Raw genomic sequence first — 25,988 nt, 5'->3', positions numbered from 1 at the left:
TGAAGAGCTTCTTATAAGCAGTCGGGTTGAGATACTAGTTTAACACAAACCAATCGACTTAGCAAATAATTAATGATTTGCTAAAATACTACAGCTTATTGTCTCACTCAGCACACGTACCTGCCTATACCCTACTTCGATAGTTTATTCGTCTTTCAACACCTCAATACATCTTCACAAGAGAAAACACACAATGATGATTGCAACTATATTTTTTAAAGCAGTCACGTGAACAGTGTCAAAAAAAAAGAATTGTGACACTGATTTCTATCAAGATCCATATACACCACAACAAGATACAGAGATTTATATGATACAAGAGACATTGCATAACCGCCATTTGGTATTGTGTTCTGTGATGGTAATATAGTCTGGTAACAACTATATCACAAGTGTGTAATAGTGGCTTATTAAAATGTATAGAACCCCTTATCGTTACATCTTCCTATCAGATTTCAATCTGCGCTACATGTAGAATAGATAAATTCCGATAATCGCACACTACCATGAGGTACACTACAAACACTGTGCATTTCATCCCATCATTCTATACAAGATAACCCCTTGTCACGAACAGCTAGACTCATACGGCCAGCCCATCTCCCAGTATCACTTTATCACTTACTATATTTCACAATATTGCACTCACGATCTACAACATATTCTTCAATACAACGTCCTCACCCACACCCACTCAATGCTCTTCCGATCAATACGACTATTTGCCACTTCCCCTTCTTCTCCCTTTGCCAATCAGAACTACTACCAACTACTAGAACTTCCCACAAATGCCACTATCAAAGAAATCAAACTACAGTTTAAGAAATTATCCAAAAAATACCATCCTGATTTAAATCAACATTTAGATGACGAAGCTAAACAAAGTAACAATGCTAAATACGTGGCCATGGTGAATGCGTATGATACTTTAAAAGATGTCAAAAAGAAACGCGCATACGACCAATCTTCATCACCATCATCATTTGGAGGCGCAGGAACCTTCTCTGCATCAAACCGGCGATCAAATGAATACAATAAGTATTATGGTGAAGCTAAATACTATTCTCGTAGTGGCAAATCAACATACTCGGCATCTGGTTTAAATTCCAAACGCCACAAGGTCAAATACCACCATTCAGGATCAACAGATGCCAATCAACTGCAATTTTCCGGTGTGCATGTCAATCATGGGGATCGATACGATGTACCTCATTTTGATTATGATAAACATTTACACCGAAATTTACAATTTGAACAACGCATAATTGATAAATATATGGATCCGGTTACTAAGGAAAAAATATTGAGTCAGTTGCAAACAAGCTCAAGTGAGCACATTTCTGAAGAGTTGAAAACGAAACATTTGTTGCGTCATGTCAAGATGATTAAACCTGGATATAATGAACAAACTGGGGAAATCAATGGTGCAGCAACAGCAACTTCTGCTGGTTCCGGTGGTGGTGGTGGTGCTACTGCTGCTAGCTATGGATCCAACTACAATGCCCCAAAGTATACTCACAATGTCAAATATGGTCAAAGTACAAACTATCAAGGTGCGGCAACTTATCAAAACTTGTATCAGAAACCGAAAACTTCAAATTATGGATACGATAGTAGTGGTAACAACAACAATGATGATCAGATGGGAGCTGCTAAATTATTCACTGCTTTAGGTGCTGGTACTTCACTATATATTTTGTACAAAATCATCTTTTAGAAGAATACCACAAATACATATATATTCTACAATCATTACGTTGTAGAACAATCTCTAGACGTTTACAACACACTCTTTTATAGGGTTTATTACAAATACTATACAACCGGCGTAGCTTCTCCCCCTAACGATCGACTTCTCCAAACACTAAATCCATAGTACCAATAATAGCCACAGCATCAGCTAAAAGATTACCTCTAGCAATATGGTCAAATGCACCTAAATGAGCAAACCCTGGAGCTCTAATCTTACATCTATATGGTCTTTCACTTCCATCACTAACAACATAAACTGCCATTTCACCTTTTGGTGCTTCAATAGCGGTATAAGTTTCTCCCTGTGGTACAGCATACCCTTTAGTAAATAAAAGGAAATGATGAATTAAAGCCTCCATATCTTCCTTCATTAAACTTCTTGGTGGTGGAGATACATTATAATCTTCAACTTTAACTGGACCTTGAGGCATGTCATTTATACATTGGAATATAATTCTCAATGATTGACGGAACTCAGCCATACGAATCAAATAACGATCATAACAATCACCATTCAAACCAACAGCAATATCAAAATCAACTAAATCATAAGCATCATAAGGTTGTGATTTACGTACATCAAATGGTATTCCTGAACCACGTAACATTACTCCTGAACATGAATAATTTAATGCATCATCAGCAGTAACTGTACCCACATTTATAGTACGTTCTTTCCAAATACGATTATCAGTGCACAATTCTTCAATTTCATCAATTCTATCACCAAATTGAGTAGCCCACATGTAAATGTCATCCAATAAACCCGAAGGTAAATCTTGAGCAACACCACCGGGTCTAACATAAGCACTGTGCAATCTAGCACCAGAAACACGTTCATAAAACTCCATCAACTTTTCACGTTCTTCAAACCCCCATAAAAATGGAGTTAACCCACCAACATCCATAATGTGGGTCAATACCGACATACAATGATTCAACACTCTAGTAATTTCACCAAATAAAGTACGAATATATTTTGCTCTCAAAGGAACTTCAATATTCAACAATTTCTCCACTGCCAATGCAAATACTTGTTCGTTAGTCATCATTGACACATAGTCCAATCTATCAAAATAAGGCAATGCTTGCATATAAGTCTTTGTCTCAATCAATTTTTCAGTACCTCTGTGCAATAACCCAACATGAGGATCACTACGAATGATTTCTTCACCATGTAATTCCAAAATCAATCGCAAAACACCATGAGCAGCTGGATGTTGTGGACCGAAATTGATTGTAAAATGACGAATCTTGGTATTTTGTTTAGAAACTTGATCAGGATCATCGGATTTATCCCACATCATATTGGTCTCATCCATGACTTCGGTGAATGTAGTCTTGCCAAACATGCCTGGTGGGTCGGAGTACTTTTGGGGCTTTCTACCCAATGGTGTGATGGCATTTGCTGTGGTTGGTTGTTTGTTGGGGGTATTTGTTGGTAATGGTGTTGGAACAGCTGCGTAGGTCCTTATGCATGATGAGGAAAATAGCGATTGTCTAGCTTTTATGAAGGGGTGTGATGTTATTCTAGATGCCCTCAACATGGTGTAGCAGTGTTGGTTGCGGTGGTGGTGGTGGTGGTAATTGATGAATAAATATTAGGTTGATCTATAGAAGTCTCTTTGTATCTGTGGACTACCAATTGAATAGGTTTGAAAATTTGTTACTTTTACTAAATAAATTTTTCTAATTGGCTATAACTCACATTGGTAGCTGTTACACGACTTTGGTGACAATGTCGCAAAACTAATCATGACACTGTTTTTTTTTCTGCGACGTTGATGATGAAGATTGAAAGAAGTAAGAAAAAAGAAAACAGAAAAAAAGAAATTCAAAATTCATCATGTGACTTCGCTACCACTTTGGAAAAGGAAATTCTAGCCAGTACATACACTATATGCAGTACCACACATAGACTTTAGCCTTTCTCTCTTGGCCCTCTTTACTCTTTATGCTTTTCACTTTCTCTCGCTCTTCCTTCCTTCTCAATCTTCTTTTTTATTTTTTTTTCACAACCAAAGCTAGTTGGGTCCAAAGACATACTCAATTCAGCGCCGAAATGAGCTTCTCTGCCAACCCAGCAAATGAAATAACTCCACCACCAACACACCAACAGCAATACCAACAACAAAGCTCAAACACGCACCATAGTAAACGAAGAAACGATGATGATAACGAACTCAGTCAAGAACAACAACAGCGATACAAGAATATGACTCAAGAAGAAGCCATAAATTCAACAACAGAGTGGCCACAATTTATACATCCAGATGGAGGAACAGTCAAATTATCGCCATGGGGATCAATACGTGAGTTTATCGACCCAAAAACCAATGAAACGGTGACAAAGTTTGAAGATTGCAATTTTGAAGAATATTCATTCAAGTCAGAAACCGTGGAGAAACTATATCAAACACCAGATACACCACAATCCTTGTACCATCGACCCACTAATCAATCAGGAGACTATAACAATCACAACAGTACTGGTGCTGTTGCTACAAATTCATCTAATTCGAGATTCACATTGAGCCCAAGTAATGAAGTTGAAGGGTATGTGGTTGATGGATATGACCAATACCGGAATAACAATGATGATGACGTTTCATTTTCAAGTGTTCATGATGCTACTCATCATCAGTATCAAGTTGAACAAGAAAATTATTTCGGCATTGGTGGTGAACAAATGGAAGAATTTGATTGCAGTTACAATGAGGATGAAGATGAGCAGATGACATAAGGCTTTATGAGAAGGACGTTTTAACTTGTACTATTATACTATTCAGTTCTATTGCTTTCCTTTTTGTAGATTATATGTTCTGGGTTTGTCTTTTCACGTCACTCTTTCGAGGCAGGTCCAATGCTCGTGTAGCGATCGTATCCACTCATTTTCCATCCATGCTTATTGAAGAGTATGCTCAATCCAGTCACGTAAGTGGCACGGTAGTTTCAAGGCTCTTAGTTGAATCAGCTGTTATACTTTACGCGTTCGGAAAAAGACTAAAGACGCGACAGAAAATTAAACTTTGATGAAACTCAATTCGCATTCGTGATATATCGCACTTTCTCATAATTCAGTATTTCAATCTAAGACAGCCTGAATGATACAGTCGTGGCTCTCGGAACACTAGTTCAGCTTAATATTTCTTTCAATTACAACAAATACCCGCAGTGATCCAGCTTTTTATGCTTACGGAGTAAACTCATGGCATGTCGTCGTCAATTGCAATTTGATTACTCGTGTGTATTTTACCCTTTGTAATTCCAAAGGGATATTCTATCCTTTTTCCGGCGGCGGAAATTGTTTCCATAACATTGGAACTCCCTTTGCTATTGCCGTTCAATATACATGTGCTCTTTTCCTAATTATCCGCCCAGCAACTCTTCATTTCCTAGTTTGGTGTAAAAAGACACCCGTTTTATCAATATTTCAGGTGTTCGGTGCTGCGACTTCATACCCGATTCACAACGTTAATATAGAACTTGAAAAGACCCTAAATGGTAGACAAAGAAACTCTATAGGTTTTATTCTGCGCTGTTGATTGCCGAAAGCATCTCTATCCATGGATGTCTTCCGATCATTCTATATGGCTAATTACGTTCAACGTGTGGCTCTCTAGCAAACGCTTTCAAAATTTCCTCCCTAAATTTTTGGATCTCTTTCGCTAAGAAACTTTCGTGCTTGGCATCTACGGTTTGTACCTGTCTTAGAAAGATAATCTTTAGCTTTCTTGATAGTTATTGTTGGCTATCGTGATCCTGATTATATGGTAATTCTACTTCGAATCGGTACCCTAATCTTGATGCCTATTTTCCATGCTTATTTGCAATTTTCATGTGATTTGGATTAGCTCGAGATGTACCTTTGGTGTTGGCCTATTTCAGTCTCCTTTTTTGCCTCTGCTTGCCCCTCCTATTCCTTTTCTTCTCTGAAGGTAGTATATTTAGGGTATGAGAGTGATTTTAAAATAGAGCCAACGGTTTATACACGTGATTTGTTCATTATTTTCTAATAAACTTTTGGGATTTGCAAAATTTCTAGGAATGCACAATACTAGGAACGCACTATATTTCCAATGTTCCAGCATATGATGTTTAGAAGAAGGAATTGTCCCCTAATGCAATGTTTCGACGCAAGGAAGCCAAGTCATTTCAACCAGATTAGCTTTGACAGGTCTACTGCTGCATATATAGAGTTTATGCTGTGTGTAAACATTCCTACAATGCAAGGGGTTATAGTAATTAATCTCTCTATTAAAAAAACGTTCTATTTACTTTGGGTGCCTCTGATTCTTCTTCTTCACATATGACTCCTTTGCCAACGCAATCAAACTATTGAGCTCACCACTATTCTCACACATTGAATAAAATAACGAGTCTTGGTTAGAAATCAAGACGTATGGATTGTCGTATTCAACAACTTTACCGGCATCCATAACCAAGATTTTATCGTAATCAATGATTGTTCTCAACCGATGAGCAATGGTTAGGATCGTACTTGATCCAAATTCATCACGAATTGTCTTTTGGATTAATGCATCAGATTTATAATCAATCGAGCTCGTAGCTTCGTCAAGTAAAATGATTTTGGGGTTTTTGAGCAATGATCGAGCAAGACAAACTAATTGACGTTCTCCTTGCGATAAGTTCCCTCCACCTTCAGTAATTGGATTCTCCAAATCATGAAATTTGTTCTGATTCTCTTCAGCAACTGCCATGGTTGCTGCTGCTGCTGCTGCTGATGATGATGATGCTGTTTGCTCGTTGGAATTGATCAAATTGACTCGTTTCAAAGCAGCAAAGATATCGGCGTCCGTGTATTGTTCAAAGGGGTCCAAGTTGGATCTTATTGTTCCCGCGAATAAAGTGGGGTCTTGTGGAATAATCGTGATTGCTTGACGCAAATTTCTCAATCCTATTTTAGTGATATCAACACCATCAATCTTAATCGAACCACTTTCAGGGTCCAAGAATCGAAAAAATGCAGTAATAATGGTGGATTTACCAGCCCCAGTTCTTCCAACAATTCCAACCTTGTTACAGGGCTCAATATCAAACGTGACATTCTTGATCACACGAGGCAAATCAGGAGAATATCTCAATGAAACGTCATTGACCGAAATTTGTCCCTTTTCCGGCCAATTTGTTGGTGGTTCGGTTTCTTTCACTTCATAAGGAGGTTCTTGTTCAACTTCAAGGTACTCTTGCAATCTTTCGACAGAATTCATATTCATTTCAACGTTTGCATAAAGACGAACAACCCAAAGGGCACTTTCACTGAATGCAATTGCATACGATAACGATAACCCAGCTAAACCAGCATCAATTTTGCCAATTGACAACAACACAAAAATACCTGCAAAGAACATCACCAATGAACCAACGACATCGATTCTAAAGGAAAGCCATCTATTAGCAACCCACAAATAGAAAAACGGTCTATTGTTATTATCAATTGCTTGTAAGTTTTGCTTCATGAAACGCGATTCAACCCCATACGCTCTGATTGTTGCAACACCAGTCAAGGATTCGGAAAAATGCTGATGAATAGGGGACTTGGTAATGGATTCATATCTTTTCAACTCTCTGGATAAATTCAAATAGAAAAATCCCACCAAGTAGTACAAGAATGCAATAACAAATGCAAAAACAAGAAACCCTGGAGTAATGAATGTAATCAAAATTAAGATTGAAATACATTGAACAACACAAATGAAAGCACCTTCAGCATATGGTGTCATTTCTTGATCAACCAATTCAACATCCTTGGAAAACCTATTCATGATACGGCCTAACGGCGTCTTGTCAAAGAATCTCAATTTTGCATGAAGAATTGTCAACAACACTCTTTTGAAAATTCGATTCGATGCACGAATACCAGAAAAGTTTATTACCAAAATTCTCACACATGCGGTGAAACCATAGGCAAATCCAATAATCCCGTAAATTGTAATGTAATACAATGTTGAATGTTGTTCAGCGACTTGATCAACCATGTTGGCAGAGAATTGCACGTATTTAACAGCACCAATGAAATTGCGCACTCCCAGTAATTGAGCTAAATGAAAGCTCTCAATAACTTGTCCCATTGATGTAATTGCTGACTTCAATGCTGTGTCATTTTCACTATGAATCGACCAGGTTCGCAACCACCATGATTGATACATGTACACAATTTGAGATGCAATTGAAGTAACGAAAATTGCAGTCCACACTTTCCACTCACCCAACACTTTGGCATAATCGAGGTAAACCTTGGAGCTAACCACACCTTCAGCTTTATTCTCTTCGTCAACCAATTTACCATCGGTTTTAATCAATGGCCCTTCCTCATCTGCATCCTCGCTACTCTTTAGCTTTTTCAATTTTTGTTCAATCGTGGCAGCTTTGGCCTTCATTTCAGCATTCTTATCATCAAGCAATTGCAAGTTCTGAGAAGACTGCGTTCTAGAGTTCAAGACTGATGATTTTACCAATTCATCATCACCTAAATCACCCGATTCCAATAAAACTTCAGTCGTACCTTGATTCTTGACTCTACCATTCTCCATAACGACAATCCATTCAGCATGTTGAGCAGTCAATGCAACATTATGCGATACCAATATACACGTTCTCCCTTGCATCAAAGGTCCAGTGATACAATTTTCGTAAATCCATAGAGCAGTATGTGAATCAACTGCCGACAAACAATCATCAAGAAGCAAATGCCTAGAGTTAGAGTACAAAGCTCTTGCAAGAGAAACTCTTTGTTTTTGTCCACCAGACAAAGTGATTCCCTTTTCACCAACTTCAGTTTGGTCACCAGCACTCAAGATTTGCAAGTCCCGTGTCAATCCACAAGCTTCAATGACTTCATCATAACGTTTTTGGCTTAGCGGGGAACCGAATGTGATATTTCCTCTGATCGTGTCATTCAATAACCAAGCTGATTGCGAACAATAAGCTACTGATTCGGTCAATCCATTCTCATCAGGGATCACATCATCACGGGGAATAATACCAGGCAAAAATACTTTACCGCCAAGTAAATCCATTTCACCAAGAAGAGCCAAAAGTAACGAAGTTTTACCTGCACCCGTTGGGCCAATAATCACATTCAATTTGCCAGGCTTGAAAGTTATATTCAAATCCCGCAATTTGAAATCAGATTTTGACAGTGCGTTCCATGACAATGTGGCTTTTTCAAATCCAATTTCCGGAGAGTTGGGTCCCTTTTCTTGAGCCAACTGATCGTACTTTGATGTTTCAGCCTCATCCAAGAAATCAGCAACTCTATCCAACGACACTTTGGATTGGATAACAAACGATGTCATATCGGCCAATTGGTCCAATGGTGACCTTAACAAGGTAAACAATGACAACGCAGTAAATGCAACTGGTGCGGTTAACGTGTTACCCTCGATGATCGTGTAACAATAGAATGAAAGTAATGTAATCAAAGTGGGAGTGATAAACCATACAAATGATCCAGCACACCAAACGGCAGGTCTATATATTAAATACTTTAATTCCTCATTTCTCACATCCATTGCGCTTTGGAAGAATTTGTCCTCCCAAGCAAAAAACTTGATAATTCTGATGCTTTGAAACGTTTCATTCAATATTTCGATCCTCTTATCAGCAACACCCAACAATTGCTTCTGTATTTTTCCTAACCATTGAGCAAACTGGTAATTTACTGGTAACAACACCACGATTGCCATGGAACCAACAAGGGCACTCCAACCAAGCAAGTTGTACAACAAAGCCGTACAAAAGATGATCATCAAAATTGCACCAACAAGGGAATGCAAGTATCCACAAATCTCTGATACTTTAAATGCATCGATTGCCATAAGATTGATGATTGTGCCCAGCTCAGACGTAGTTTTTGACTCCTTTCCGTCGCCACTGTCTTCATTCGTTGACGTTTTCTTGACATCAACAGACGTATCTTCGGAAGTAGTTTCAGTAACAGTTATTTTTCTCCTTAAGGCTTTGGCATAAACTTCTCCAATTATAACTGCCTTCATTCTGACACTGACTCTTGTACCAAGAAACAATGAAAAATCAGAACAAATGGAATCCAAGATTTTAACAATGGGCATCATAAATACAAAAGTCCAAGCCAAGTTTGCTGAAATTGAGTCTGGGTCAGCAACATACTCCAACACTTTTTTCAACAATACTGATGGGCCAAAAACAAGCATGGATTCGACAATTGCCCAAAAGGCTTGAATCGCGAAAAGATATTTGAAATGGAAAAAAATCTTGTAAGTGAACCTCAAGGTAGTTTTCGACGCTTCAAATCCTTTTAATACATATAAAGCATAATCATCCTCTCGTAACCCCCAAATATCACGAAGTTTTAAAGGCTGTTTGTAAGCACTCCATACCATTTTGTCCAACCAACTATAGGAGATAAATGATGCAATACTTGAGATGTTTTCAGGATTTGGCTCGACACCAGGAACAATGTACAATTGAGAAGGTTTGTCACCGACGGTAGCAGTCAAGTTTAATGCCAATAATAAAGCAGCGATAACAAATTGGAAAATATAGTATTCACAACCGGTTTTGTTTAATGTTGTTGTAATCAAGGCTGATCTGAAGGTCAATAATGCTGGGAATATATTGAAAAAATAGAGTGCTGTAGTATGTATCCACAAATTTGGTAATCTAATGGCAACTCTTTTCATATTAATGACTCTAATTGTTACAATGATGAACAAGTACACCCAAAAAATGAGTTGGGCAAGCACAACATGAGTGTTTCTGAACTCTTTGCCCAATTTTCGGTTGACCAAGGGAGACAAGTGTAATCCCAATGATAGTATCACCAATACATACTCAACGGAAACCCTTAATCTTTCACTCGTATTTTTGAAAACCTCCTTAATGTAACCATGTGGACTTCCATCAATATTGGTATCTGGTAATCGAGCAAGGTCAAAATGCAAAGCTTTTAAATCCTCCTTAGTGAGTTTTTGATCATCAGTTGTGGATATGTTTGTAGCTCCATAGTTATCGGTAGTTGTCAAAAGTGGACGGGAATCATCGGGTAACTTGATTTGACCCCCTCGTCTTTTCTTATTATATGATATAAGGGATTTTACGAATAGTATAGCAAACGACACAATAGTCAATAGTAGTGGTGGGTAATAGTCCAATCTTAGTCTAGCACATTTGGTGATGTCGTCGTAATCCCAGAATTCACAACTGCTAGTGCCATTACGTGACAGCTGATGCAACATGATTAGTCGAAGACTGTCTTTGAAAATAGTTGTCTAGTTGAAACATAGTTCAGGCAAAAAGAAGAACAACATGCTTTGTGTATAAAAAGAAGAAGATGAAGACGAAAAAAATAATAATTCTTAAAAATGAATTTTTTTTACAAAAAAATAAAATAAAAATCCCGCTCAGAATGTCTTTTTTTGTGTAGTTGGAATGGTTTACTATAACAATAATGCGGCCATTGAATAAAGAAGTACTCCTTCACATGGCCATACTAGTTAACAGTGTTTAGAATGAGGGAGACTTTTTTGTCACGTAAATAGAAGAAACAACTCTATGTAGGTTGTACAGAAAATACTCCTTTGAATTGATATTTTCAAGCGCTTGAGAAAAATATGCTGGTTCAAATGGTCCATACCTATACAGCACGACTTGTGCAAAGACAAAGAAGCCCACCCTGAAAGTCGCACAGCCAGAGAAAAAAATCAAAAAATGGTCACTTCACCTAGTTAAAAGCAAGTGCATAGACACCTCTTGCACAACCATTATTGTACTTGATGGGAATACAATTATACCATCGTATAACTTCATTCTCTATTATTGATATATCAAAGTTTGATCTGTTTTGCAAAAATTTTGGTATTCAAAAACTGCAAAGTTGAAAAACAGACATTTTTCCATATTAAACTTGCAACTCCTAACTCTTGAAGTAGATAAGGTATAACATAAAGAGTGGAGCTAAAAAGGAAGAGATCTTATATAGGGTAAATATGGCGCTTCGAAGCCTTAAGATCAATTGTGAAATTTTTCAAAATTATCAAAAAGTTGGCCGCAAATATCTGTTAGCAAATTTTAAGTACAAAAATCAATTTATTTTCAATTCCAAAATTTCCCGAGCTCAACAGAAGTTCTTGACCCCCGCCAATTGCGCGAGCTTTGCTCTATCGATTCACACTATTGACTGTTTTTTAACATGTGTGTGGCCAGAGGTACGAAATGTGATTTTACGACAAGGGAAGCCGATTTTCAAACTCTGGAACTTTTGAGAGTCTTCCAATAAAGCAAGATAGACCCAAATCTGACTGAGGGCTGTTGCATATCTACGCTATCGGGCGATACAACTTTCTTAAGTTTGTCCAATCAAATGGTTGCTCTGGAGGCGACTATGCACTTACTCCTAACTGTGTAAAATTTACAACAAAAGTCTGCGCAACAAAAAAAAGGTTTCTAACTATGAAGAAAGAGAGCAAGAGAGATTGAGAGATGGAAAAAGATCACCGACTATTGATCCTACTTAACAGCTCTGTACGATAGAAACAACCAAAAGAGTATACACTCACACACCTTAGGGTGATTACTTTTATTGCAATGTACTCAATAAAACACCAATTCCAGTGCAGAAGGTAAATTAATGAGATTTTTAGTACATGGCTTCGTAATGCACGACGTGAAATCATGTCATGAAATAATAAGTTTTGACACGCAACAGAAAAAATCCAACATGACTTACCAAAACAAGCACAGGTGATTCAAGCTCGTCGGATAGGTCTAGAAAGCATTCATTAATTCTTTCTGAATAAGTCAGGAAGACCTCAGAGCTGAGTGGTTTCGGACATGTATAGCAAAAAATGATAACAAAATTGAGCCTCGCAACACCTGACACAAACCTTTCAAGAAATTCAAAAGATTGTTTTGTGCTCTAATTTGTGCAAAAAAGACGGCACCATACCTGATTTTTTTTCTTCACAGTCGTTTTGTACGACTTAAGAAATACACACAAAAATATGTTACCTTTCTTGTACAAGACACCAAATCAACCATAAGAAACTGCGTGCTGTGTGCTATGGCACTTGCTTGCAGGAAAAAGATCACTTATACTAGCATTATGTTTCAAGCTATTGTCAATCTTGAGGATCAGAACGTGGACCCTTTAGTTACATGAAAGAAAATAGAGGGGAAGAGCAAGTCGCACCTATATATTGTCACAATAACCTAATTTATTGCATTGATTATCTAAATTTAGCCAAATCAGCTCACAAGTATCGGCTTGGCGATAAAGGTGGAATTTTATCCTTTGTTTTCTCCAAATCAAACCTCGTCAAATTTTCATACAAAACGTTCCACATAATATCAAGACACCAGCATGTTCAAGAGACTCAATCAGAGACTTACTGTCCTGCCACTAGGGTTGGACGAGGCAATTGAAACAAGCGGCACCACGTCGTTGCTTTCCAAAATAAACATGACAATTGGATATAGCGGAAAATGTTTTGAAAGATCGTTTACCGCCGAACAACGGTACTCCTGGTTAGGTTGTACAAAGGGGGATCAATTGGATGGTGAGACTAGTTTGGCTGGTCTCGCTACCAAGTATGTTACCCCAAGCGGCAACATTAATATAAGCCAAGTCATGGTTGAATTACAATCTCGCGTTGCCCTTTCTCAAGAAGAGCTGATCAACCATGAGACACAATCCATGTTATGGGAATGGTATGACAACCATGTTGCCTTGTTGTTTAACTTGATTAGATTGTATGTTATGGCAGAATTGAAAGAAAGTGGTGGGTTGAAGACGACCGGTACCTTCCCCAAGTATGACGATGGCCATGTTCAAATTGATCCAAACTTTAGACTTTTAAAACCTGATGAGGAGATATCATGGTCATGGCCTGGAGGTAAAGAGAGCGAAAACTATCCTCGATGGACTAGCACCCAATCGAATTTGCCTGAGCATAATGTCCCTCACATAGATTTGAGAGCCTTGCTGAGAGCCGAAGCTATTGTTGTCTTGTTGGCCACAAGTAAATGGAGAAGGCAATCAAACTTTAGAATTGACTTTGACTATCCAAAGTTGGCTGACCAATTAGTGTACAGGTACACCAGGAACATTCAGGAATTGGATGATTGGATCCTGGGAAAAAGTGAAAGAGACTTTCCATTGAGTGACAAGCGTGTGATTTGGCTGGCTCTTCGCAAATATGTTGTTGCAAACAACCTCTACAATCAATTTTACTCAGCTGCAAGCGTTTTGTCGCAATTATTATTGACAGTGATTCCTGATAGTGCCGAAGGACAAGTGTGGCTTACGGAGATAGTTGAGGTTGGTCTTCCAAGATTTGGCTCTGTGCGTGGTTGGTACCCCTTTTTGACTAATGGAGAGGCTGCGCTCATTCAGGAAACGGCTTTAGAAGATTGGGCTTATTTGAAAGCAAACCCGGGGTTACTATACTCCACCGCAATATCGGTGGCAACATTATTACCCTATGGGATTGCAGCTCGTAATAACAACCCTCGGAATAGGCGGCAGAATATTGTTTTAGAAAGGGATCGTAATCTTATCAAACAACCTGAGACTTTCGTGGCAGCTTGCTTGTCACTCGCTTCCGGATTAAACATTCCATTGAATGGATCAGAAAACGCTTATGTTTTCTACCCGGGAATTACCAGTGAAAACAAAGTTTGGGCTTTACCTTGCAAGTTTAAGCAAGATGCTGGCTACTTAAGGGAAGGTGACAAACTTGTTGTGACCGGATTACCGTATATCGGATCGCCGTATGTGTGCTATCCGTTGGATTTGACAGTAACAGAGGCACCAACAAGTGGCCTGTTCAAAATTCCTAAGCCATTAAAGTGGAATCAGCGCGGGGCCTTGTATACCGCATTGGATGCATGGAAATTCGCATGGACCGCTCGAATTTGTGGTTATGATGTGAATATTCAAATCCCAAAGAGTGCAGCTAGCTACTACAAGTACTATGCTTCTAACGAAAACAGCTGGACTCACATTCTTACGAATGGGATACCCAATGACATTGATGCGGTTCAAATCATATCATTGTCGAAAAGGAAATACCATTTTATCACAATCCCAGACTACACATCCTCAAATGTACAGGCAGACGTTGACGTTGACGTTAACGTCTCTGTTTTGTGTAAATACTTTTTTATTAAAGGAAGACGTACGCCGCGGTTTTCAAACATTGTTATTCAAAAAGACGATCTCATTCGTCAAATTCACCCCGTCAGCAATGAGCTGAATGGAATGTGGAGTTCTGTTCAAAGAGCTGATTGTGGTTTAATGATTGGCTTGAGAGCTCCAGTCTTTATACCTGAAGAATTCAGGGTTTAAACAGTCATTATGAATGCAAGCTCAGGGAAAATTTGATGAACAATTGACACAAAGTTGCCATAGCTTGTTCGCCATGGTATTTTTCAGTTCAATATTACTGAATAATGGTAGCATTCACTTTTGACGGGGTTGCGTTGCTAAAGCCGTTACATGGAGACTTTGACGACTTGTTCGAGGGCAAAATCTTCTCGAATTCAACATTGCTGTGTATTTTGCCTTTCTGAGGGGAATTTATTGGGAGATGGAATAGTGTTTTTTCTATATATTGTAACAATAATATTTGATACCTGAGCTCTTTTGAGTAACACCCTTCGCTTTTTCAAGTTGTACCTCCATGTTCGTGTCAATCTCAATTCTAAAGTAAAAGCTCCCTCGATACAAGCATAAACATCTCTTTCGATCGTTTTGACTAGCCATCACTGTAGTTTTCTTAAAGATGATCTCACTAGTATTATGTTATTCATAGCTCTCTCTCAGATCAATAATACTAACAGGACCCAGGCAAGTACAATCACTGCTTGGTAGCTTGCACTCTGAAAGCTGCCATATCTTTCTCCTGGGAGACCCTTAGTCACAAGGCCCCCAAATGCAACTATTTACCTTTGCCAACAATTTTCTCAACTAATTCCTTTGCAGAATATTTGATCCCTCTCCTACCTTTTCCAAATAATGACAAACTGTTAACCGCTCTTTCGTTTCTTTTGAATGATTTTTGATGCTATTTTTGGAACAAACATCGCCAAATTGATCGATTACTAAGACCATCATGTAAATGTACTGATGTAGGCCTTTCCTCTCCTCGAAAGGACTGGGAGAGTAGACTACACACTCTCCACAAGGTTTAAAATTGTTTTCGGTGAAGTTTCTCGGAGGACTTTTCGATAGATACTTGCAAGAGCGCCAAAACTTGTATATAGCATGGCTGACACGAATGTGAGTTATGCAGATTCAATAGAATGGTTGTGATGTTCTAGTTGTCACTTGACCTATCATGTGATAAGGAATGTTTAGCTTCTATGCCGGTAACAGTATGAGGTTTCTATCGTTATACTTTTCAGTACGAAACTTTCCAGTGGATTATTCAAACCAGTCACAAGCTAAATTCATCGATGTGCGGCATTTATTGGTTACATTGATTTTCCTAATAGATAAGGGGAGGCAAATTGAAGGCACTGAGCACTTTGCACTTAACGAAATTTTAAGGAGGTCTTATACGACCACGCGTAGAAAGATACTCCATCACCGCACAAAATTGATAACTTCCATACATCAGAGACCTCGATTGGTTAGTTTCATGAATTCTGAACTCCGTGTTCACAATCGAGTCCTAGATTAAGCACGGGATCGCCCATGCTGTATATACGTGCACTTCTAACACCTAATTCATTCATTTTTGCCATGAACTTGCCGAATTATTCAAGCAAACGGAGACTGGCCTCAGTATCAACTCCTTCATCACTGACACCTTTCATTTGACACTTGTCAACAGCCTAGTGGTGGACAAGGCATAATCTTTCCCGTTCACTCTGTACGCGTTCTTTGGGTTCCCTACCATTAGGCTCCAAAAGAACTTTGGTGATCGTAGTAGCACTGGCATATGTGTGGAGAGATCTCTCATCGTTGTTCTTCTCCGAAAATTGGCAAATTATATTTCTCCGTATGTGAGAGTAATTGCATTTGAAATGAAGAATTTGAATTTACATTAACAAGATAATGAAGGGTGGTTGGCCCAAGATTTGCTGAAGAGCCCATTTAGAGATATTCATCTTAGAACCATGTTGTTCCGCTTTCTGTAGCCTTACAAAGAATTGTGGAGCTTATCCTACCTTCAGGCTTTATTTTGGTCAGTCCAGCATACTTCGACATAATTGTGGATTTAAAAGTAGTATTCTTTTCTTTGTGCACAGTCGTCGAGATTTAGTTGAAAAATTAAGTGGCAACGCTTCAAGCCGCGCTAACTTTCAAGTCTTTGTCACTCTTGGAAAACTCAAACACTGTTCTAAAATTCCCTTGCATATCCACAATCACTACCCCTTTCAATTTATTGGCTGAACATATTCAAAAAGCTCGACTCCCTCAATGCAGCTGTACCCTTATTGACTGACGGGATATATAGTGCCAACGGCAACACAAATCTACACACCACGGTTTTTGTTGATATCAAGTATGACAAAAATCTTGACTTTAGGAGTTTTACCGCTCAACAAAAATTTTCATAGTTAGAAAATACTGTAGGTCACCAATCGGATGGGAAATCTTCATTACTGGTATTGCAAGGAAGAATTTGCCCAAGGGCGGCTCTATTGTTATAAAGTCTTGAGCTACTTGGCCGCCTATGTGGGAATTCTCCCTAAAAAACTTGTCGACCACGAAATTGACTGAAGGATATGGGGTTGGTATGATGATCATGTTGCTTGTTTCTTAACTTTCTTAGATTGTATGTGATGGCCGATAGAAAGGATCATGGTGGGTGGAAGACGGCGGGAAGCTTTTCCAGATATGATGATGGCTGCATTGAAATTGGTCCCAACATCATATTACCGGAAGCTGATGAGCCCAATTTATGAATCACAACAATTGAAGGATATCAGAAATATATTCGTATTACTTGAATGACCTGCTTGTATGCTACGATGTTGCTATCATCTCCATCTTATGAAGTATATCCATGTTACATTTATAGCCAACCATAGTGCAAGTTTGTTACGAAAGTGAGTTTAAGAGGCATCATTCTGTTACAAGATTAGTCATATGTAACTCATTCAACGCTATACAGGGGAGAAGAGACGGGCATAATTTCATAAGATAATTGTACCAAATCCCATCACGCAAAGAACACGGCACGGTCTTTGAGGCTCACTTCGTTGATTGTAAACTTTTATCCAGCTCATCCAAGTGGTCCCAATTCATCGTTTTCAAATTTAAGTTCCCAACAATTGCTCTTATAGTTGAAATCACATCATCCTCTGACACTGTGATAAAATTTTCATCCTCTCCAGCTTCCGGAAATGTTTCTTGTCCGCAACATTTACTTTTTTCAAGTTCGGGTAAAATGGCTTTAACAAATTCCGGTGAAAATTTCAACTTGCGGCCACTTTTACAGTGGTAGTTAAACCATTCCCCCAGGACTTTGATTTTGATGCTTTCTTGTTCTTGTTGTACTAGATCTTTGAAACACCCCACAAAGTCGCCTGACGTGTACTTGACTTTGCCCTGGTGAGGTCCAAAAGGGACACGATAAGGAAAGAAGATCTCCATAGCAAGCAACTGTGAGACTATATTTTCATTCACCGTGAGATTGTAATCCTTGGTGTAGAGCATGGCCATAAAAACTTGGATCGCTTGCTTTTATGAGCAATGACGAGGGAGAAGAATTAGGCTTATACATATACAAATGAAGCATACGAACCGTATTGGATATATTTGTCACCTCCCAACAACAATGAAGCACGGAAAATTACAGGAGCAGGTTGATTGTTTCGATACGTTAATGTAGAAAGAATTATGTTTGAACAATTTACACAAAAAATAGTTACTAAAAAAACAAAACTATAACTATTCGAAATAGAAATTAAAATTCTGTCACCCAGTCATACCAAATTTTCTAAAAATAGCTACCATTATTGGATTGTGTGTAATTTGACAGAATGTGTAGCCAAAACAACTTTACGTTACTTCAACGGAATTTTCAAAGACATTGTAGAGAAGTGTCAGATTAGCCGAATCGTAGTTTTGGTTTTAACAAATTCTGTGGAATACTTCCAAACTACAAAGGTAGCAAAGAACCTTCAATCAATGAAATGTATAAGACTTGACAAACGCTCATAACCTTCAAAGTACGCATCATTATAGTTAGTTGAAGTGGGGACACAGTGGCCAAAAATGCGACCCCAACAATGTGCGCATTGTTATAAGAATCATTTTTTAATAGACACTACCATTAGGTTTATAAATTTACAATGCCAACAATAGAAGTATGCATTCCTATATCTTATTGTCCTAATGATTTGCTAACCGAAAACGGAAATTATGTCATAAAAAAGAATTACAGAACGAAATAAAGTTTCTGGTTATTTTGTAACTCGTTTAACTGAATACGACAACACTTGTGAACGATTAATTGTAATGCTGGCAACAAATCACCATTCTGGACAATATTTGAAATATACGAGATTGTGTTCATTGGCACAAACACGACTTGGTAGAAGGCTAGAAAACAAGATGGCGTGAAAGAAAATTTTCACTAGAAGTATATATGTTTAGAAATTACCCTCGAATATCTAGACAATGCCCTTCGAATAGAGCTTGAATCCTCGGGACTTGGTACATTTATTGTTAAGCTTATTATTCTATCATTGTAGATTCTATCTATTTTCACTAAATGTAATTGTTACCCACGGAGAATATAATCAAAATGTTTGTACACTTTCTAATTTTGTTTTTATCTACTCTGTTATTATTGTTGTGCGCATGAGTGCCATCCATTTTATTATTATCAACATTTTTTGAGAGTTATTACTTCAAACGCACATTTCGTGTATAGCAATTAACTTTATTATTTTATTTTGTACTTTATAACAGCGTCTTAGGATTTGTTAGTATCAACATGACATTTAGGTGTTTAAGACACGGTTTCGAATCCACTAAGTCATAAGACAAAACAACAATTTCATCTTCATCGGGTACAAATTACTGTGGGAGTCATGGACGGTGAGCAAATTACTGTATTGTTTAGTATAGCATATTCAATTTAGATGTCGCAGCTGAGGCATTAAAAAATTAGTACTTTATACTAATTTAAATATTCAATTGTCCTTATTTTAAATTCACATCCTCTCTACTTAATATTTGTAGACAGAAACTTTTTCACTAAAAGGCGAAAATATATCGTACGTGGAATCCTCTGTTATTAATAGTAAAATACATAAGATTGTGATATTTTACGAATCGTGGATGTGATTACATTTACAGAGCCATATGCGAATTTATTTTACACGCAGTTGTAAAATTTTTACTATAGGTTTTGGTGCGAACAATAAGCTACTTTTATTTAGAGCTACATGCGATTATTATAATTACACAAACGCGGCATCAATCATGAAAATAGTACAACCTAGTTGACATAAACAAAGTAAAACATTTCCTATACAGAAACCCATTGGTGAGAAGCTATTCATTTGTTGCTTCATATTGTTTTCGATCTGACATGCATTTAAGTAGAGAAAATGGCGTTGTTGTTCTTCTAGAACAAAATAGGAGAACAATACAAGACAATAGCGCTCCAAGTATTTTGTGATACTATTGCCGTCGTTCCAAAGTGAACTTTATAATTGTTTTGTGCTACCCGTCTTTGGTCTAAGTTATTCAATCCTCATATGCAATAATTTCGACACAAAAGAAACATCATCTCTTTATATTTAGGTCCTAACCTTATTGGGTAGTTTTTGAAGTGGCCAAAATAAATCCATCTACTGTCACCATTAAAGCCTTCAATTCACGATTGTCAGAAGCCACAACCATGAAAGCGCTGTTTTCGATTTTAATATAAAAGGAATTTGATGATTACAAAGATTAGTCACTTTTGTGTCGGCTAATATTATGAGTTATTTTTGGTTATAACTGCTTTCTATTATTTTTTTTGAAGACGAATTTAGAAACATTGCATAATATACATTACATATTGCATCTTCTCTCACACTTTTATTGATTGAGAGCCAATCGTTTAAGGAGTCAATTCACTCCCTGCTTCCCTTTCTTTACAACACCACCAGCCCAAATTTTGGCCTTTCCTAGTGCATTCCTCACCTCAAGTTGTTTCAGTTGTTTGTATGTTCAATATTGGCCAGTTCGTAAGAAAAGCGCAACTTTTTGGAACAACTTGCAAAAAACAGGCTTTTTGAATAATAATGTGTAAATCTCACCAGCTTAGAGCCTGTTGTAAAACAAAAGTCAAGGCGTCTTTGTGCGTTTGTTACATGTGATGAGGACTTTATAAGGTTACCTTTTTAAAATTTCTTAGTGTACTCTACGACGCCAAAGTTTTCATTTTTTCCATTACTTGTCAAATCGGGTGAACAATAGTACAAAGACTTAATCCTAGAGTGCACTGTTGTCTGTTCTAATTTTAACTCGTGACAGAGGGATTTTTTTGAAACTTGTTCATCAGCAAATGTGCATTTCAGTGTTTGAGGGATTCAAATCATCAAACACGTGTGGTTGTAAGAAAGATAATCAGGAAAACAACATGCAAAAGCCTCTCAATGCGAGTGTTTCCGCGCGAACACGCAAAACTGTACACACTGATTCTTGGTATCACGCAGTATCTCACCTATAACAATTGACACACTGTATGAGATCTCGCCATTTATCATCTCACAATCCTACATGGTGTCCTCATTGAATCACAAACAGTACGTTTCTTGAATGCCATCACGTATTATACTTCATGAATGAGGCTGCAGCATTATTACCTCACAACATTACTGACATCTCGTTCTTTGAGCATCTTGAATAATTTTCAAGATAGTGGTGAAAGGATCTGTAAGTAATATCTGGCTAAGTCAAATATTCAACCCGCACGAATGGACAAGTAGAAGGACGCTCGAAGTTGTTAGGGGTATGACCTCGTGTGTATCCACATGATTTTAAGTGTCTAAAGCATAAATGGCACGACATTACAATTGTTATAAAGTACATGAGCTTTGTTGCAAAAATCCTTTTGGCTCACTTTTCAAGTTGTCATAGGTGACACCACTCTTTTATGTCATATTTTTGTAATATACGTCATCTCTCTACTTATTTATTTCATACTAGCTTGCGTATGTGTCTTTATCACAGCACACTTACAGTTTATTATTGCCACTTTACGCCGAAAGTAGCTTTTATTAAACATTACAGACGATATTAAAGGTCCTAATTACCAAGGTTTAGTAGTGTATTTATTCCAATTAATACTCAGGAACTTCAAGATGTGTTTTTTTGATTGAGTTGCTGTTTTATGTAGTTGATTCGAGAATAAAGCCTAACGGATGTAGCACTTGCACTCCGCTTAGCTATTTATGCTTTACTCAGGCTTGTTGAAGAGTATGCTTAATTTCGTCACGTAGGTGGCACAGTAATTTCAAAACTCTTTTCATTGAATCAGCTGTTATACTTTACGGGTATGGAAAAAGACCAAAGACGCGACAGAAAATTAAACTTTGATGGAACTTAATTCGCATTCGTAATATATCGCACTTTCTCGTAATTCAGTACTTCAATCCACGACAGCCTGTATGATACAGTCGTTGCTCTCTAAGCACTAGATAAGTACAGTATATATTCAATCTAACCACGAATCTTTTCATTTCATTGTTCCTCAGAATATCCGCTCTATACTAAAAATTTCCAATGTGTTCCGTACAACTCAATAAAGGATATTTAACTCTTCCTGATCTTCTCTTAGCATTAACCAAGCACACTAGAGTGGGCCACTGATATGTTTTAACCAACAAATATCATGTGTTTCGTCATTACCTACTTTGCACCAGAATCAATTATTGGTTTTCCTGGCTGCCTCGTAGCTTTGAGTAAAGCTAACTGTATTAGTATTACGGTGAGAGACCATGATTTAACACAAAGACAAGGTGGTAATTAGTCCACGTTTGGTTTGAATCAAGTGAGATTGAAAATATATGGTGCTCTCCATCTTTGTGTAGTTTATTAATTGCTCGGAATTTTTGCATTTTCCTTCATTCCAAATCTCTACATGTTACAAATCACATTGTCCAACACTCAATTGATCATCTCCACGAGAGAAAACAATTGCATTTCAGGCTTTTGTCAGACTGACCGTTACTCGGAACCAAAACGTATCAACTATCACATGTATCTGTCCAACACAAGATTCGGCTCTCACATGTTTGGGAAGAGAGAGAACCTTCTTGATTTGCAAATTGAGTTGATTGCCAATGTCGCTCTCATTGAGGATTACAGTTTGCAGGTTTGATCGTTACTTGGAATTTGTTTAGTTGATGACCTACCTCCTCACAGAAGATTCAAATTTGTAATTGAACATTTGGCAGGATTTTCGTCAGAAAAAGGTAACTGTTTTTGCCAGAAAATAGGCACCAAATGTGTATGATTAACCCCGGATTGGAATTTATTGTTGAGGATCGCAAAAGATATATCATATTCAACAAGTAAGAGGTGAAAGACTATGAACGTTCCTAGAGTTCGTTTTCGTTTGGTGTATTAGATGGTGAAGTGGATGTCTTTGCCAGAGGTTTCAAGTATTTCAAGTTGTGGACTGAAAATTTCGAAAAACCTCAGTACTCGTGGTTACCCCAAGTTGTAATATTCAAAATCTGTTCTGTGCTTGAACTAACTGCCTGAATTGTGATGTCCAATGCTTTACGGTTAGGTGACCATCTTTTGGTGACTTTCAAATTCACAACCAGTGTGCGAGCTGAACAATCAATTCAGCAGAATTTTTTGAATATTGACAGATTTGGCCCTTCACTTAACTGTTTCCGAGTATCTTGATCTAATGGGCATTGCAAAAAAATATTTCGACTTGTTCAAAACTAGTTTCCAAGAAGTTGCATATTCGTTTTTCAGAGTTGGTCCCGAAGAACCAAGGCACATTACTATACCTTGATATTGAAGGTCATTTCCCGTTGGCTGGGTCACCAATCTTTGCAGTTTTGAAAGTCTATCGACTTTTTCTTTACACTACTATGTTCCAAGAACTACAATCGAATACACCAGGGATTAACTTGCCAAGCTAGCTCATGTCACGTCGATCAATATCTTCATATGGAAGTTTGATGTAACTTTGTTGCCAGTTGCACCTCGCACTGATACAAAGGGTTATCTTGTTCAGATCATTGTTGAAATAGAATCGTACAATGAAGTGATGAACACCTATCATCAAGCAGTGTGGGGCGTTTCTTCTGACAATGATAAAGCTGCCTTTACTGATGTCGGTAGGGCCAGATTGGTGTGGGTTTGGGACACTCTACAAAGAGAAGAGTCTGCCATCTCAAGGCGCTGTCTTTATTACGGGGATTGTTTGTAGTGCCACAATAAAGTTTTGTGTATTCCGTATTTGCCTTGCATGTTGCCCATGTTGGACAATATCCTCGTACCTGCAACATCTTGCATTTTGTGATTGCGGCGGCGAGCGAGACGCAAACGCTTATCCGCGTACTTTGTGTGACGTGTAATTGTGACTTGGATTATCTAAGAGCATGCAGTCCAACAAAGTTTACCTTGATAGGGCAATGAAGTATAGTTTGGCATTGAGCTTTAAGGTAATACGGTAACCTCTTGGTGGTATCGGTGGGGAACTGTTCCTCAATAAAGAAAAACTTGTGACCAAAATCGATTCATTCGAGGGGTACATTCAAAAAAGAACTTCACTTGGAATTTGAGCCTTCCCCTCATCAAGCAATGCCACTAACCCCGTTCAACCCAATCAGTTTACGTGTAAAAAATATTACTACAAAGTGCTAACAAATTATTGGCAACAAACGTTTTTTGCTAATTGATTTTGTTTGTTGTGAAATGTGGAGAAATGGTATAACAGAATGAGTTTTTAACTTTGCTATCTCTCCGCATCTCAAGGGGTGGCTTCACCCGTCCCGTCCCGTCATCCTTGGAGAAATGAAACTTATATACATTTCCAATGAGAATCCAGTTTTGAATAGCATGAGTTACGAGAAACCGTACCATATATCATGAAGGGCAGAGAGCTCCAACTACGAGACCTACCCCTAGAGCTCATCCTTCAAGTGCTCCCATTCGAAGAGTGTTTACTCAACCAGCAATCGGACGTGTCGATACCATGGCTCAATTACATGGATTACAAAAGATGCTATCGCCTATTAGGTGAAAGTGGGATTGGAAACGCACGATGTGGACATAAATTTGACTTGGAGATGAAATATGGCAAGTTGATCTATATAAATTTTGGCAAATTCATAGATGCAAAGTACTTGAAAAAATACATCATCTTTGACGCCAACGCGATTAACGACATCATATTCGACTACCCGGACTTGGTGAGATGTTTAAAAGTTTGGACGGGAAATTTGGATCATGATACATATTTGTGGCTAGATTTTGTCAATATCCAAAGTTGCAGTTCAAAGCAGTTACATGATGTTATGTTCACTGACAGCACACAAATAGAGCCTGACGCAGCCCTTGGTTTGGACTGCTTGGTGACTCGCTCATGCTGTGGTTCAGACATAAAATCGGTTCTGCTCATTTCTAATTTGAGATACGAATTTCTACGCAATTTGAAGCATGTGGAGATGGATATGGCATTAGAAAGCTTTACTGTCCTCAGGAAGAAGTTGAATGAGTCCATGACTGAGTGCCACAAAATTGCTCCAAAGTCGCTACATATATATTTAAAATTGGAAAAAGATCAAGCCCATCCCCAAATTTTTCCTATAGAGTGGATCACTAGTATATTCAACTTACAATCGGTAGAAGAGTTTTCACTCCATTATTACAAAAAGTGCACCTCCCTTGCGTACATGAGTGACTGGATTGAGAAGATGCCACATTTGAAATCACTAAACTTGGGATTTGGAAAGTTGAACTTTGCACAGATTCCTCGTCAGCTTGAAGATGCTCATCATAATAGCAAAACTAACATTCAGGTGAAGGTCGATAAAAAATACTTCAATTCCATACAACACAAATACAATCGGTGCTATTGGCAGGAAAGGAAGTTTAGAGATTGCGTTATTGTTTGTAGAACAGGTCACTAGATTATTTATAGCAAATTTTTATAGCAGTTTATCAACTGTGTAAACCTTGAGCAGTCTCACTGGACTTGAACCTATCTGTTCTTTGCATTTTTGTCGAGTTGGGTAGCTAAATTAGTTGTTATTTA

At 37.9% G+C, this 25,988-nt stretch overlaps 7 protein-coding genes across 7 annotated transcripts; 4 read left to right on the top strand and 3 right to left on the bottom strand. All coding sequences in view use genetic code 12, as the record gives it.

The window, feature by feature from the left end:
• Positions 1-697: 697 nt before the first annotated feature.
• CPAR2_703420 (uncharacterized protein) lies at positions 698-1,717 on the top strand (the record flags this gene model as incomplete). The annotated part of the gene is made up of 1 exon (XM_036812119.1): positions 698-1,717. The coding sequence occupies one exon, from the start codon at positions 698-700 to the stop codon at positions 1,715-1,717; it is 1,020 nt and encodes a 339-aa protein (XP_036668488.1).
• Positions 1,718-1,841: 124 nt separating this feature from the next.
• Positions 1,842-3,299, bottom strand: NUC2 (Nuc2p; the record flags this gene model as incomplete). Its single annotated transcript, XM_036812118.1, has 1 exon — positions 1,842-3,299. One exon carries the CDS (start codon positions 3,297-3,299, stop codon positions 1,842-1,844), a length of 1,458 nt encoding a protein of 485 aa, XP_036668487.1.
• Positions 3,300-3,814: 515 nt separating this feature from the next.
• Positions 3,815-4,495, top strand: CPAR2_703400 (uncharacterized protein; the record flags this gene model as incomplete). The annotated part of the gene is made up of 1 exon (XM_036812117.1): positions 3,815-4,495. One exon carries the CDS (start codon positions 3,815-3,817, stop codon positions 4,493-4,495), a length of 681 nt encoding a protein of 226 aa, XP_036668486.1.
• A 1,531-nt stretch (positions 4,496-6,026) lies between these two features.
• CPAR2_703390 (uncharacterized protein) lies at positions 6,027-10,991 on the bottom strand (the record flags this gene model as incomplete). Its single annotated transcript, XM_036812116.1, has 1 exon — positions 6,027-10,991. One exon carries the CDS (start codon positions 10,989-10,991, stop codon positions 6,027-6,029), a length of 4,965 nt encoding a protein of 1,654 aa, XP_036668485.1.
• A 2,123-nt stretch (positions 10,992-13,114) lies between these two features.
• Positions 13,115-15,100, top strand: CPAR2_703380 (uncharacterized protein; the record flags this gene model as incomplete). The annotated part of the gene is made up of 1 exon (XM_036812115.1): positions 13,115-15,100. One exon carries the CDS (start codon positions 13,115-13,117, stop codon positions 15,098-15,100), a length of 1,986 nt encoding a protein of 661 aa, XP_036668484.1.
• A 2,856-nt stretch (positions 15,101-17,956) lies between these two features.
• Positions 17,957-18,427, bottom strand: CPAR2_703370 (uncharacterized protein; the record flags this gene model as incomplete). The annotated part of the gene is made up of 1 exon (XM_036812114.1): positions 17,957-18,427. One exon carries the CDS (start codon positions 18,425-18,427, stop codon positions 17,957-17,959), a length of 471 nt encoding a protein of 156 aa, XP_036668483.1.
• Positions 18,428-24,819: 6,392 nt separating this feature from the next.
• CPAR2_703360 (uncharacterized protein) lies at positions 24,820-25,863 on the top strand (the record flags this gene model as incomplete). Its single annotated transcript, XM_036812113.1, has 1 exon — positions 24,820-25,863. One exon carries the CDS (start codon positions 24,820-24,822, stop codon positions 25,861-25,863), a length of 1,044 nt encoding a protein of 347 aa, XP_036668482.1.
• Positions 25,864-25,988: the final 125 nt, after the last annotated feature.

This window comes from Candida parapsilosis, contig 006110 (assembly GCF_000182765.1).
Source record: "Candida parapsilosis strain CDC317 annotated contig 006110".
NCBI lineage: Eukaryota > Fungi > Ascomycota > Pichiomycetes > Serinales > Debaryomycetaceae > Lodderomyces > Lodderomyces parapsilosis.
This window is presented reverse-complemented; position numbering and strand designations above follow the sequence as displayed.